Source organism: Heptranchias perlo, chromosome 8 (genome assembly GCF_035084215.1).
Source record: "Heptranchias perlo isolate sHepPer1 chromosome 8, sHepPer1.hap1, whole genome shotgun sequence".
In the NCBI taxonomy this organism is placed as follows: Eukaryota; Metazoa; Chordata; class Chondrichthyes; order Hexanchiformes; family Hexanchidae; genus Heptranchias; species Heptranchias perlo.
The window spans coordinates 31,532,750-31,546,476 of NC_090332.1; the positions used below are offsets into that span (position 1 = coordinate 31,532,750).

Below are 13,727 nucleotides of genomic sequence, written 5' to 3' on the forward strand. Positions count from 1 at the left end.
GCCCAGATTCTCATACAAATAAGGAGAGGCCCGCACAATGTGAGTGGAGCACCTGAACAGTGCTTCATGAGCTACATGCCCATGTAAAATGTAAGCTGCAAGGGAGACATCTTCCCTTTGGTTCGATCCCGGCTTTTAAATATATACGGTCAGAAATTGCTCGGCTGTTCTGACAGACTCCTCATCTTGGGAGTCCCCATGACCTAAGCCCAGAAGGAGATTGGTACTTCTCCAAAGGCCAGTACACCCAGTGAGAAGGAGTAAACCAGCCTCTTCCACAGTGGATACGAGGACCACCTTGGAAAGCTAGGCCTGGGAAGTGCTCTGGACACATATGATCTAAGTATGTAAAAATGATTTTGCAAAAAGAGCCACACGGGGATCAAAATTAACTGTTCTCGTCTGGATAGTAAGGTGACATTTTGTGACATCCAGGGCATGTGGGCATCTGAGATGTGTTAATAGTTGGCTTGGGCGCCTACTGTCCCTATTTAAATGAAGTGAACTCCCACTAACTGTGCAAAAGCCAGCGTGTTCAGTGCTGGAGGTCACAAGTGGCCACAATCCCAGTGTTATTGCTGGCATCGTAGCCAGGGCATGTTCAGACCCCCATTGTTGTTTTTGGTGTATCTGTTTGCAAGTCATTATTTCTCTGCCACTTTTTTGTTACTGGACAAAGAACCTTTAAAGTTGTACTGTATCTGTCATCTTTTCCAGTGGATAGTGTTAGTGTACTGATTTGTGAGAATCTAAGGGCATCCCTATGGCCATGCTACTCTATTTGCAGGTTCTCGAAGAGGAAGATGAGAGAAGGCATGCAAGGCAGATTGTTTGCACCGTAGGCACTCTACCACCCATATATAGCGAGTCAGGCTCTCATATCTGGACATGCCCAAAGACACTTGCATGTGGAGACTAAGGGCAGAATTTTCCAAGACCCCACACCACCAACAGGGCCTTGCACACAGCGGATGGCTTATCACAAAATTGCAATGCGCTACCCGTGATTTTCTGTCCATTGACATTAATAGATTGAAAATCGAGAGACTGCATCTACAATTTTTTAATACGTCACCCGCTGCATGCAAGGCCCTGCCAGTGACAGGGCATAATTTTCCTATACCCCCTAAGATTCCTGAAAGAGGACATAACAGAACTAACCAAACTCTTGGAGTAGACATGAGCACGTCTGCAGGACAAAGATAGCTCTGCCAGGGGCTGTGAAGAGAACAGCTGGGTTAGGCATGATCCCTGTCACATCTCCCAATCTTCAGTGCACACTTGCATCATGCAGGTCACTGAAACGTTGTTTACCAATGAATTCATCAGTTTGCCTTTGAAACACAGCCAGCAGCAGGAAACAGCCCTGCACTTCTACTATGTGGCAGCATTCCCCAGAGGTAGGGCACAACTGACTGCATTCATGTGACCACACATGCCGCTACCCCTAGTACTACTCCATTAATGAATAGAGAGAGCTGCTACTGTATGACTGTGCAGCTAGTCTGCAGAATTATGCATGTGTTACCTTGGGCATCTCACATGATTCCTTCATCCTATGGCATTCAACAATGCCAGCATAACTTGAAGGGCCACAAAGACCACAACTATGGCTGCTGGGACCAAGGATATGTATTGCAGCCAGGGCTGATGCTACCACTGTGAAACTCAAGGACAATACCTGAGGGCCTTAGTGGAGCAGATTATTAGCATCCTCAAGTAGTGATTCAGATACCTGAACAGATCAAGATAAGTGTTACAGTACAGCCAGGTCACTTTTAAAAAAATGTTCTTGGGATGTGAATGATGCTGGCAAGGCTGCATTTATTACCCATCTCTAGATGCCCTAAGAAGGTCCTTCTTCTTGAACCACTGCAGTCCTCATGCTGCTTCTACAAGGCAGAGGACCCTGGAGTGGCCATATTCTCCACAAAGGCCTGCAGCTTGATCATGTGATCATGCAGCACTGCACAGAGGCATAGATTCTCCCAAACTGTGCAGGTTACTTAGCATATTTTCTATGACTCCATGAAGTGCTGATGTTGAGCTATCAAAGGAAATTGGTAAGCAAGTGTGAGATATTAATTCCTGAGCACAGCAGCTACAGAAGCTCTCGGACTGGCCCTCCAGCAAGCAGGTTGTTTTTCCTCCTATTATTTCTAACGTAGTTCTCCTCATACATGCTCTGTGCTTCAGAAGTGTTCCTTCCTGGAACTCACTAACTGACCTCCCCACAGTGGATGGTGCTTACCACTGTAGGGGTGGATGACACTGGATGTTGTGGGGTAATCATCCTCTTGTTTTGTTCAACCTTCTTCTGCAAATATAAATAGCATATATGTTGAAAAGAGGACTAAGAGAGAAGATGTGTGCCACCCAAGCCACCAGCCACCTTCTGTGAGAATGTGAAAATGCAGCTTTCTGTTTTTTTATGCTGGAAGTGTACTTGGTGCTTGTTGCTTGCCTCATTGAATTGACGACACCATCAGCGCTTTGATATAGCAACATCACACAGTGCTGTGAAACAACATGAGCACGCATGTCCATTTAGAAACAGTTGGCAAAATGCAGTGCATTTCGTTGTGAAGGTGCACCAAGTTTAGAGTGAATTGCAGTCAATATGCAATGTAAGCCAACATTTTGAAATGAAGCTGCATGTTAGCACACGTACCTTGACAACCATGTGTAGCCCAGCAAACTTCTTCCTCATCTGTCCTTAGGTTCGAGCCACAGGTGAGTCAGAATTAATTTCATCAATGCTGCTTTTAATTGCAAGGTGGCCCTCACTTCCAAAAAGAGAGTCGCCCCTTTCTGCAGGACCTCCAAAGTTGTTTCACGAAGATGGGTCAGTTCTTGCTTATAGTTTGGACTAAAAAGCAGAATGGATGGAGTCAGTATTGCCTTACATATGGCCTGCATTAATGGTGATCAGACCAAGAGCTGCTGATACCTGATAATGCATCCCTGCCCCGTACATCATTCCCTGAGAACCAAGTCCACCAAATATTTATTACAATGAGCTGACCTCGCAATATAATGTCAGGCCAGCAGGATGCATCACTGGTGTGCACAGCACTTGAAGAGCAGTAGGAAAGATCGGTGACAGGTGGTGAACCCCCAAACCATCCTTATTTCAATGAGGAAGAAGTCATGCAAATCCTGGACAGGGAGGCCATGGAGGGTGTGGGAGATGGTGAAGTAGGAGGGCATGTGCCAACTGAGGGTTCATCATGGCATTCTGCTTTTCTTACTGCAGCTTATTATTTGGCAGTTAATCATATCATGAAAGTTTCATGTCACTTATTTGATCTATCTCCCTTTTCTTCATCTAGGTGTGTAAGGGTAAGATTAGCCACACCCAATACATCTGTCAACACTTTCAGAGCAAGTGCCATCAGCCATCTTCTCCCTTCCGAGCTCAGTGGTTATGCAGAGCCAGTGCCCAGTAATGGAGTATGGCTGGAATATGTTCAGATAATTGTGCTATCTCTTAGGATTGCAACCTGATAGATATCTTCCAACCTGCCTGCTCTGACATCTGCGCATGGGGCTGAAAGGATGCAGGGTGAGGCTACTCATGCGTCTGCACAAGAAGTGCAGCCTGCAGCTGGTCCATCTTGGGACTTAGCCACCATGAGTTGACAGTCAAGAGATTCCTCTACGACTAGAGCAGCCAGTCACTTTCTGCACTCCTGCAACTCAGATATCATGTGATTAGGTGTAAGTCCTCACATATCACACACTGGCACTAAGGGGGAAACATAGCAGGCACTTAAACAGAAAGGGATTACATTAAATTTTTTGTTGTACTAACTCTGTTGAGGGCTTGATAGGGTAAATACTGAGAGATTGTTTCCCCCTGGCTGGAGATCTAGAACTAGGGGGCATATTCTCGGGTTAAGGGGTCGGCCATTTAGGACTGAGATGAGGAGAAATTTCTTCACTCAGAGGGTTGTGAATCTTTGGAATTCTCTACCCCAGAGGACTGTGGATGCTCAGTCATTAAGTATATTCAAGAATTTGGTTCAGTATGGGATTCCCCAATGATAGTTATGGCTACAAATTCACTACAGTCCAGTCTGGGGAAAGTGATTTGCAGAGCACACATTTTGTTTCATTTAACATATATAAACCAGAATCCAAAATATATTTTAAAAGAATGCTTACATTTATTTGACAGTAGTGCACAAAGGATCATCTATGACCCTCCTGCACACTGTTTTTTATACAACTTCTATTCATGCCAGCAGATGTAAGCTACTTCCAGATCGATAGATTTTTGGACTCTAAGGGAATCAAGAGACATGGGGATCGGGCGGGAAACTGGAGTGGAGGTCGAAGGTCAGCCATGACCTTATTGAATGGCGGAGCAGGCTCGAAGGGCCATATGGCCTACTCCTGCTTTTCTATTTCTTATGTTGTGCGTGCAAATATACTCTTTGCAAGATTTGGAAGTAGCTTACATCTGCTGGCATGAATAGAAGTTGTATAAAAAACAGTGTGCAGGAGGGTCATAGAAGATCCTTTGTGCACTACTGTCAAAAAAATGTAAGCATTCTTTTAAAATATATTTTGGATTCTGGTTTATAAATGTTAAATGAAACAAAATGTGTGCTCTGCAAATCACTTTCCCCAGACTGGACTGTAGTGAATTTGTAGCCATAACTATCATTGGGGAATCCCATACTGAACCAAATTCTTCAGGCTCCACAGTAAAACCACAGGCTGCTGCCAGCCACTGCTCGCACCCCGCTCCCCAATCCCGCACTCCCAATCGTCAATCCCCCCTCCCCCCGCCGATCGCCGCCTCACATCCTTCCGATCGCTGCCTCGACAGCTCTCCTGATTGCCCCTGTCCCGACTGTCCTCCTGTCCCAGTCGCCCCCATCTCGATCACAACTTTCTCCCGGTCTTCCCTTCCCCTTTAAGCACTTATCTGAGGCCACTGCCAGCGACGCAGTGGCCCAAAATTCCAAGCCCCTTCACCGGTGAGCTGCCTGATTACGCCCAGCAGATATCTGCAGTTTGCCGGCCTCATTTAAATGAGGCCCAAAGACCATGGGCTTACCCATTCAGGGATTGTTCCCTGCATCGCTGCCGGTGCAAACAAATTTCTAGGCCTACAACGGAAGACATCCTGTAGCTAATTTGGAATCTTATTTTTGCTACATCCAACGTATTGCCTTATTATATACTTTTATTTTTTGGAAAGTACCTAGTCTGTTACAATATCAAAATTGTGAATATAATATATTATTGTATTCAAGCAATATGCTACTTCTTTCTACTGTTGGCAGGGGCAAAATCTTTATTGAGCTATAAAGAATGCTGAAAACCTGAATTTAAAACAGAAAATGCTAGAAATGCAGGTGAATCAGCATCAGAAAGAGGAAGATAGGTCAATGTTTTAAGAGCTTTTGTTAATCTAAATAGAGAGAATGATGGAAGGTTCTACCTGAAATATTAACCTCTTCAGATGCTGACTGATTGTGTAATTCTAACATTTGCTGTTTTTTATTTTTATATGTGAAATTGATTGTAGTACTCAATTCAACCCTGTTTAAAAGCAAGTTAATCCCACTCCAATTTGTCATCTTTAAAAGGCAAAATCTTTCACTGTGTATAAGCTCTGACAATATCTTTTACCTCTTTTACAGCTGAAAAGAATTATTCTATCAGGCGACTAACCCAGAGGTTATACAAAAGTGCAGAAGCTGATATATGGGTATCCATAAGAGGACTTCTCCCCTATTCCAACTATACCGTGCAAGTAAACGCCTCCAATAGTCAAGGATATGTGATAAGTGATCTCGCAGCAATAACCATGCCTCCTGGGGGTAAGCATTTGCAAAAGAGCCATTTTTTTCTAGCAGTTTGTAAGATTACAGCTGTTCCCCTCTATAAATTGTGCTAGCTTCTATAATACAACTAATCCATTAGAAATGAAATATAGCACATAGTATAAACTTCACTGAGAAAAATTCAGCAACCATTTAAGGATGTCTATAAAAAGAATACTGGCATGATTATGCACAAAAAAAAATACGTATAGGAGTTTTAAGTCACTGTTACAAGTTTAGGGTCTTGCCTTAGGTATTCTCTTCAAACTTTTCAATGGCAGACTCAGAAAGCACCTGGTGGGACAAGGCCAGATAAGAATAGTTAAGTTGCTTTATTACACAGTAAATGGATGTATGGAGCAACAGTTATGATTGAAGTTACTTAATTCAATCAGTACAATATAATAATGCAAAAATAATGAATATGCTTTGCTTTCCTACATCACTGGTTTGTTTGCTTGATTTAAACAAAGTAAGTCCTAACTACCCTGCTGCCTTTTCCTTCTCGGTGTCAGCCTCGGTTCAATTATAGCACTCTCGCTTCTGAGTTAGAAGGTTGTGGGTTCAAGACCCACTCCAAAAACTTGAGCATGTAATCTAAGCTGACACTTCAATGCAGTAGTGAGTGACTGCTGCAACATTGGAAGTACTGGCTTTTCAGATGAGATGTTTTACCGAGGATAGATCTGCCCTCTCAGATAGATGCAAAAGATTCTATTTCACTATTGGAAAAAAAGAACGGGGGAGTTCTCCTGGCCAACATTTATCCTTCAACCAACACTCACCAAAACAAATTTTCTGGTGATTTATCTCATTGCTGTTTATAGGACCTTGCTGTGTGCAAATTGGCTGCTGCATTTGCCTACATTACAACAGTGACTACACTTCAAAAATTTCATTAGCTGTGAAGTGATTTGGGATGTCCTGAGGATGTGAAAGTGCTATATGGATGCAAATTCCTTCAAAGCTTGCACTCACGGCTCTTATTTAAAATCTGTCTCTATTTTTATCTCCTTGTATTCATAGCCAGAAGGGAAGGCCTGCCAGGCACCCCTGGCCAAGCATCTGGAACCAGATACTTTCCAAAACATTGGGAGTCAGGTGTTTTTTTGATTACCAAGACAAGCTATCAAATTGCTTATTTTTTTTTAGCATTTTAACCATCTTTCATCTCAGTGGTTTTTTAAACTTGCCTCAATACACTTTGCTTCAAAACACAATGGGGGTTAAATTGGATAAACCCATAAACAAGCGCGGGGATCGCAGTCCACGATTAATCCGTGCCCATTCATTGCGCTGCAGGCAACATGTCAAATTGGTGCTGCCTGCTGATTTCCATGATTGCTGCATGCAGCCAGTGCTACCTGCGCTGTTAATTGGCTGCATGCATCAGCAGGTGGCCCAATATCGCGAGGGCTCACGTTACTTAAAGGCAGCCTGCACGTCTTAAAGGGGAGGTACATTGTGGCTGCAAGAAATGGTGGGAGTTGTTTTAAAACTGAATCTGATACTTTGAGGAATGGCTGAACATGCAAGACAGTGTGCACCAAAGTTTTGTGATAATGCACTGGAGGCCTTGGTGCAAGAGGTGGAGAGAAGGAGGGGCATCCTGTATCCACAGGGGGGACAGGAGGCCCTCCAGACATATGCTCAAGAGGCGCTGGGAGGAAGTAGTGGAGGAAGTAAATGCCAGGAGCATAGCTCCAAGAACGTGGATGCAGTGCAGGAAGAAGTTCAGTAATTTAACACGAGTTGTCAAGGTGAATGAGTTCAAGTTTCAAGTGGCATATCCCACCAAGTACACCACTAGGGTCATCCACTGCTCAATGCACTACACCTCCATCACCCACCTACCAACAATCTCTTTCAATCAGTACTCAACCGTTCAAATCATATGCTTTATTTCAGCCTCACATACTTAGCACTGTTGCAAGCCTCACACCCACAAATCACAGTTCACGTACACTAGCAGCTATTCAACCGTGACAGCCACATCAAGCAAACATCTTGCAGCACACTCACTGACAAACTTTTCTCTTTCTTGCAGGAGAAGGTGGCGCATAACAGGAGGCAGCAAGAAACAACTGGGGGAGGACAAGTGCGCCTGCGCATCTTAACTCCCATGGAGGAGACAGTGCTGGCCATCATTGGAAGGGCCTTCAATGAGGCTGTGGCCACCGGCAGCGCTGGAGAGATCGATGATGAGGGTCTCTGTATACCTAATCCTCCTTCTCTCTTCCCATTTCTCCCTCATCCCACAATCTTTTCTGACTCACGTGCTGCAGATGGTGTAAGCACGCATTTCTTACTTTCTCCTCTCCCCTCACCACAACCCAACCCTTGTCCCTTTGTCATTTCAGATACCCAAAAACTGGAACCTTCCCAGTCAGAGAAGGTAGAGGAAGAAGACCGTGATGGTGAAGAGACACCGTCACTCGATCTTGCACTTGCAGCCATTGGCTCAGAGAATGACACTGCGCGTACTTTAGAGGCTAGGAGAGAGGAGGGATGTGCATGTGGTGAGACACGGGCACAAATGCATAGGAGCCACGGTGGGGGGAAAGGACCCCGCAGGTGCCAACTCGCCAGAGGGTGAGGTCACGCACTAGTACTGCTGCAGAGGAGTCAGATGATGACTTCGATGGGCCAGGCTACAGAAGAAGGCTGATGGGTGTACACCACCAAATGCTTGGTGCACTGGAAAGCCTGCCAGAAAGCCTGCACACAATGTCAAGGAGCATGAAGGAGTCCAGCTCCAACTTGGCGCAGAGCTTGGAGCCCATCCTTTCTAACCTGGATCGGCTGGTCACCTCCATCAGCATACCTGTGGAACCCACTACGATATAGTGTCTGATGACCGATGTCACAGCTTCCATTGCAGCACAAACATCTTTCATCAAAGGTCTGACTGCTGCCTTGCAAGCTCAGACTGCTGCCATCATGGATCTGAGTACCATTGTTGAAAGGGGCTTCCAGGGCATAACAGCAGTCGCGCAATCTGTTCTCCAACAGATCACCAGAATTGCTGAGACACCACCCTGGGAGAGTGGTAGTGGCTCCATGAAACACAAACCTGCTGTCCTCTCTCAGGATGACAGCATTGCTGTTCCCAACCCTGCCACTCCGCCAGTGCCCTTGCTGTTGCCTATCAGCCGGTCCAGACTGCTGCAGCCCAGGCCGAGATGGTGCAGTCTGACTCCAGGCCCTCTAGGCCCAGAGCTGCTTGAGGTCGTCCTCCAAGGCCACCTGCAGTCTCCTCAATTGAATGTCAGCAGCCTTCCACCTCCCATGCACCAACCATTGGTGAAGCACCTCGTAGGAGCACTAGGAAAGGTAAAGGCATACAAAAGACCTATGGGAATGCACAAGGGTGAATAGTCTCATTTTGTTTGCATAATTTCATGTGTTAATTTATAAATGTAGATTTGAATTTGCATTTTGTGGTGGTTTTTATTTCTGCGGTGAGCTGAGGGAGGAAGCAATGTGCAATCATAAGGAGGACGATTTGATGGTCATGTGAGAGAGGAAACGTAACGAGTGTGGGACTGTTGGTGAATGGGGAGGTGTCATTGAGGTTACTGGTAACGCTCATTAATAATGTGATCCTGCAGAGCCCTGGCGAAAAGGGCCAGTCTACATTGTAGCCTCCCTTCCTCTTCCCCCACATCTTATTGCACTTCCTCCTGCTCCTTCTCCTACTCCTCATCTTGCTCGTGCTCCTCAGGTTCTCGCCTGATAGTTGGTGGCTTCATAATGGCCAGGTTATGCAGTGTACAGCATACAACTACAAATCTTGATACCCATGCAGCTGAGTACTGCAGAGCTCCTCCAGAGCAGTCCAGGCAGTGGAAGCTTTGCTTGAGGGCACCAACGGTGTGCTCTATGATGTTCCTTGTGGCAGAATGGCTTTCGTTGTGGATGCTATGCACGTGTGCGTGGATTCCTGACCGGAGTCATGAGCCATGTCATGAGGGGATAACCCTTGTCATCCAGTAGCCAGCCTTTGACTTGCCATGCTGGTTGAAATACAGGTGGAACTGAGGACTGCTGCAGAATGAACAAATCATGACTGCTGCCAGGATAGTGGGCATTCACCTGCAAGATGCGCTGCCTGTGGTCACACACCAGCTGCACATTGAAGGAGTGGAATCCCCTTCAGTTCATGAATATGCCCGAGTTCAGGTGGGTAGCATGCAAGGCAATGTGCATGCCGTCAGTAGCACCCTGCACCATGGGGAAGACTGCAATGCAAGCAAAACCTCGTGCTTACTCCTCCTGTTTGTCTCTGGCAGGAGGGAATGAGATGAATGTGTCTCTCATTGTATAGAGAGCCTTAGTGACCTCCCTTATACTGCAGTGCATTGCATACTGCAAGATGTTGCTTATACCTCCAGCAGCAGCCTGAAAGGAACCAGAGCCATAAAAATTAAGAGCCACAGTCAGCTTGGCAGTCACAGGCAATGCTGTCCTTGTCCTGCTTTGAGGCTGCAGTTGTTGACAGTTTCAATCACAACCTCTTTTGTGAACTGAAGACATCTGATGCATTGGTCTTCGCTGAAGTTGAGGTAAGAGAATTGGTCCCTGAAGACCCTCCATGGATATGGACTCCTGCTGAGTGCCCAGTTCCTCCTCCTCCTCCCTCTTCTAGCAGCTCACCCTGCTCTGCGTGGCCTCTCTTCATTCTCCCAGTCATGTTCAATTCCCAGAGGAAGCCCCACCAGGCCATCCATGTCTGCAAGCAACTTTTTTTGGCACAATATTTTAAATGACACAAAGTGTACAGCAAAAGCAGCCAGACCACTCTCTCGGTCGAGTATTGAAACTTTATCCAAGTAGAGGAATCCTCCTAAAACAAGTACAATTACACCAGCAGGCAGAAAAAAATAATCCAACAACTAACCTGTGAGTACTTCATGATCCCTTTAAATAGTGCTGGTGTGGGGCGGGGGTGGGGGTTGTCCTTCATGCCCTTTAAGTCCTGTTCAGCTGTGCGAGGTTAAGACTGGGCGTTGGCTGGAGTGTGGAGTTCCAAAATAGCAGCATTGCCTTCAAATCAGCGTTGCAGACTGATCCGCATCATAATCTCCCTACTCTGCATGCTGCAGGCGGTTGTTAGGTGTGTGCGCACAAATACCTTTCCCGTCAGAAGTGCGCGCGCACATCTTGGACCCCATTTTTGGGACTTGGGTGTCTGCGTAACGCCTAAAAAACGGGCGCTACAATTTCACCTCCAACATTTAAAAGTGCTTCTTTTTTTCTAAATTCTTTCTGTGGAAAAATGGTCAAATAAAACAAATCATGACATATTTCTTCTCTCACAGCTCACTTGTGCTCCTCTCTCAGCACACCACCATAACTGACAATCCTCCCGGACCCAGGAGCCCCCATATTGTATGGAATTCTGCCCCAGTAATGAGCAACCCTTTCCCGCGATCTCTTCCCACCCCCCATGATCTCTCCCTCCTCCTCCCGCGATCACTCACTCCCTCCCTCCCTCTCTCCTCTCCAATCCCCGTCTGCAGCCTTCTACTGCAGGCCTTCCCCGCTTCTCGATCTGACTGGCTGCCATGCGGGAAACAGAGAAATTCGGCAGCACCTCTGCATTCCGGGTTTTCCGGCTGCTAAAAGTCACCCCTGCTCCCTCCCCGCCTCCCCTTAAATATTGGGGCCATTGTTTCTGTTCCTTTTACTTTTAACTATATTGAATCACCTTATTTGTCCATGTAACTCAGTATACCAAGTAAGTGTTTACAAGTTTAGGGTGTTGCCTTAAATATTTTCTTGGGTAGTGATGCTAGTCACTCCCATAAGTGGTCTGCATTTCTTACATTTTGGGGCATAACAATGGCACACCCTTGTGATCTCACATGGACATTCATATCTTTCATGCTTGCTCCCATGTGCCTCTCCAATCTTTATGAAGACAGACTGATACAACACTTAGTACAACGAGGCCAGACACAAATCGTTGAGCTGTTTTATTTTACAAGTAGACATACAGAGCAACAGGTATGATTAGACTCATTTAATTCAATCAATTCAACTTGTCGTCACATAATAGCACAAAAATAATGAATACACTACACTTCTCCACGTTAGTGTATTATTTAGCTGTCAGCCATGGCTCAGTGGGTAGCATTTTCACTTCTGAATCAGAAGGTGGTGAGTTCAAGTCTCACTCCAGAGACTTGAGCACATAGTCTAGTGCAGTGCTGAGGGAGTGTTGCTCCATTGGAGGTGCTGTCTTTTGGATGAGATGTTAAATTGAGGCCCTGTCCCTATTAGAGGGGGTGAGCTCGCAGGCCGGTCTGTCCTCTCAGGTGAATGTAAAAGATCCCATGTCACTATTTCGAAGGAGAGCAGGGGAGTTCTCCTTGGTGTCCTGGCCAATATTTATCCCTCAACCACAAACACTAAAAAAAAGATTATCAGATCATTATCACATTGCTGTTTGTGGGACTTTGCTGTGCACAATTTTGCTGCCCTGTTTCCTATGGTGACTACACTTCAAAAGTACATAATTGACAATAAAGTCCTTTGGGACATCCTGAGGTCATGAAAGGCACTTTATAAATGCAAGTCTTTCTTTCTTTCATCTTGTTTGACTTAAACAACCATTAACTACTGCCCTGCATTCTCCTTCTGAGCCTGACCAACACTTGCAGCTTCTGTTTAAAAACCTGACTGATTTGTCTGTGCTCATAGCCAGCAGGGAAAGCCTACCAGACAATCCCTGCTGAGGCCAGAGACATGCCAACACAATAGATGTGAGATATTTACTCATTCTGTCCCCTCGTCTGTAACGGAGCTGATTCTAAAATTTCGGGGAAAAAAGATTTCCCCGTCATTGGGGGTTCTGACTGTTATACCAGACTGAACCCCAGTGAAGTCTGCTTCTGATATTCTGGAGGCCAGCACAGCTCATCTCATTTGGGGTACCTCCCTATAGTCTTACGCTGGGTCCTTTATTGTTCAGGGAAGTGGGAACAGCCAGCTTAGAGTGGCCCTGGCCCTTCTGACATGGCCAGCCTTGAGGCATAGCGGGCTTTCCAACTGATGTCGTGATCCAGAGTTACAGCAGGACTCCGGTGGAATGACCAAGGAAGTTCAGCTGTGTATTTATATGAAATCTGTCATAATTTCTTAGTTAATCTTATATCGAAGCCAATTACATTGTTCCGTCGCAGTGGTGGAGGGATCGCTGCTCTTTGGGCGCCATGTATACCTCCAGCATTTTGGCCTTGCACTTGTTAGCTGGTTTCTATTGGGAAATTAATGACATCCCTAGTCAGGGAAAACAGTGCATCTATCACCTGCGTGATGTCACTGCACACCATTCTTTGTGAGATTTGACAGATATCTTCTGCTATTGCTTGGAAAAAAACATTCATTGTCCATTCATTTCATCAGTGAGCTGTCCTTCCCGCGCAACTTTCAAACAAGTAGGGAATCTTGTATAGCAACTTCTGGTTTTGTGCATTTGACTGTGCATGCACGCTTGCCGGATGTTGTGCTGTTCAGTTCTCAGTTATTTTTGGAGCAAATTCCGGGCCATTATTACACTATGCCATTGCTTCCAAGGGCTAGGTTTGAATCCAGTCTGATAAAAGCTTTCTTTTTCCATGTCTCTAAGTGAAATAGGTTTAGGTAATCTTAACCAGCTCCTAATGACAGCAAATTCACAGAATACCACTAAGGCATAAGGTTGGACCAGAAGGAACTTTACTTTCATCTAACTCATGTTAAGGCTGACCTTGGAGTGTTTCATGCTGATGCTAGGAGAAAAAAGTGGTTATTTTCCCATAACTGGCATCCCCACTTGTGAGCACAAAAATCCCTAAAATTAAAAGTACTAAAATAACTTACCTGAATTAGTGGTGTTCCTAA

The 13,727-nt window shown here is 45.5% G+C and overlaps 1 protein-coding gene across 1 annotated transcript in view; it reads left to right on the plus strand.

Moving 5' to 3' along the window:
- Nucleotides 1–13,727, plus strand: part of ush2a (Usher syndrome 2A (autosomal recessive, mild)) — a 744,800-nt gene that overhangs the window by 420,144 nt on the left and 310,929 nt on the right. The window contains exon 41 of the mRNA XM_067989549.1: nucleotides 5,658–5,837. Within this exon, the coding sequence (XP_067845650.1) occupies nucleotides 5,658–5,837 (180 nt within the window). The remainder of the gene's footprint in view (nucleotides 1–5,657; nucleotides 5,838–13,727) is intronic.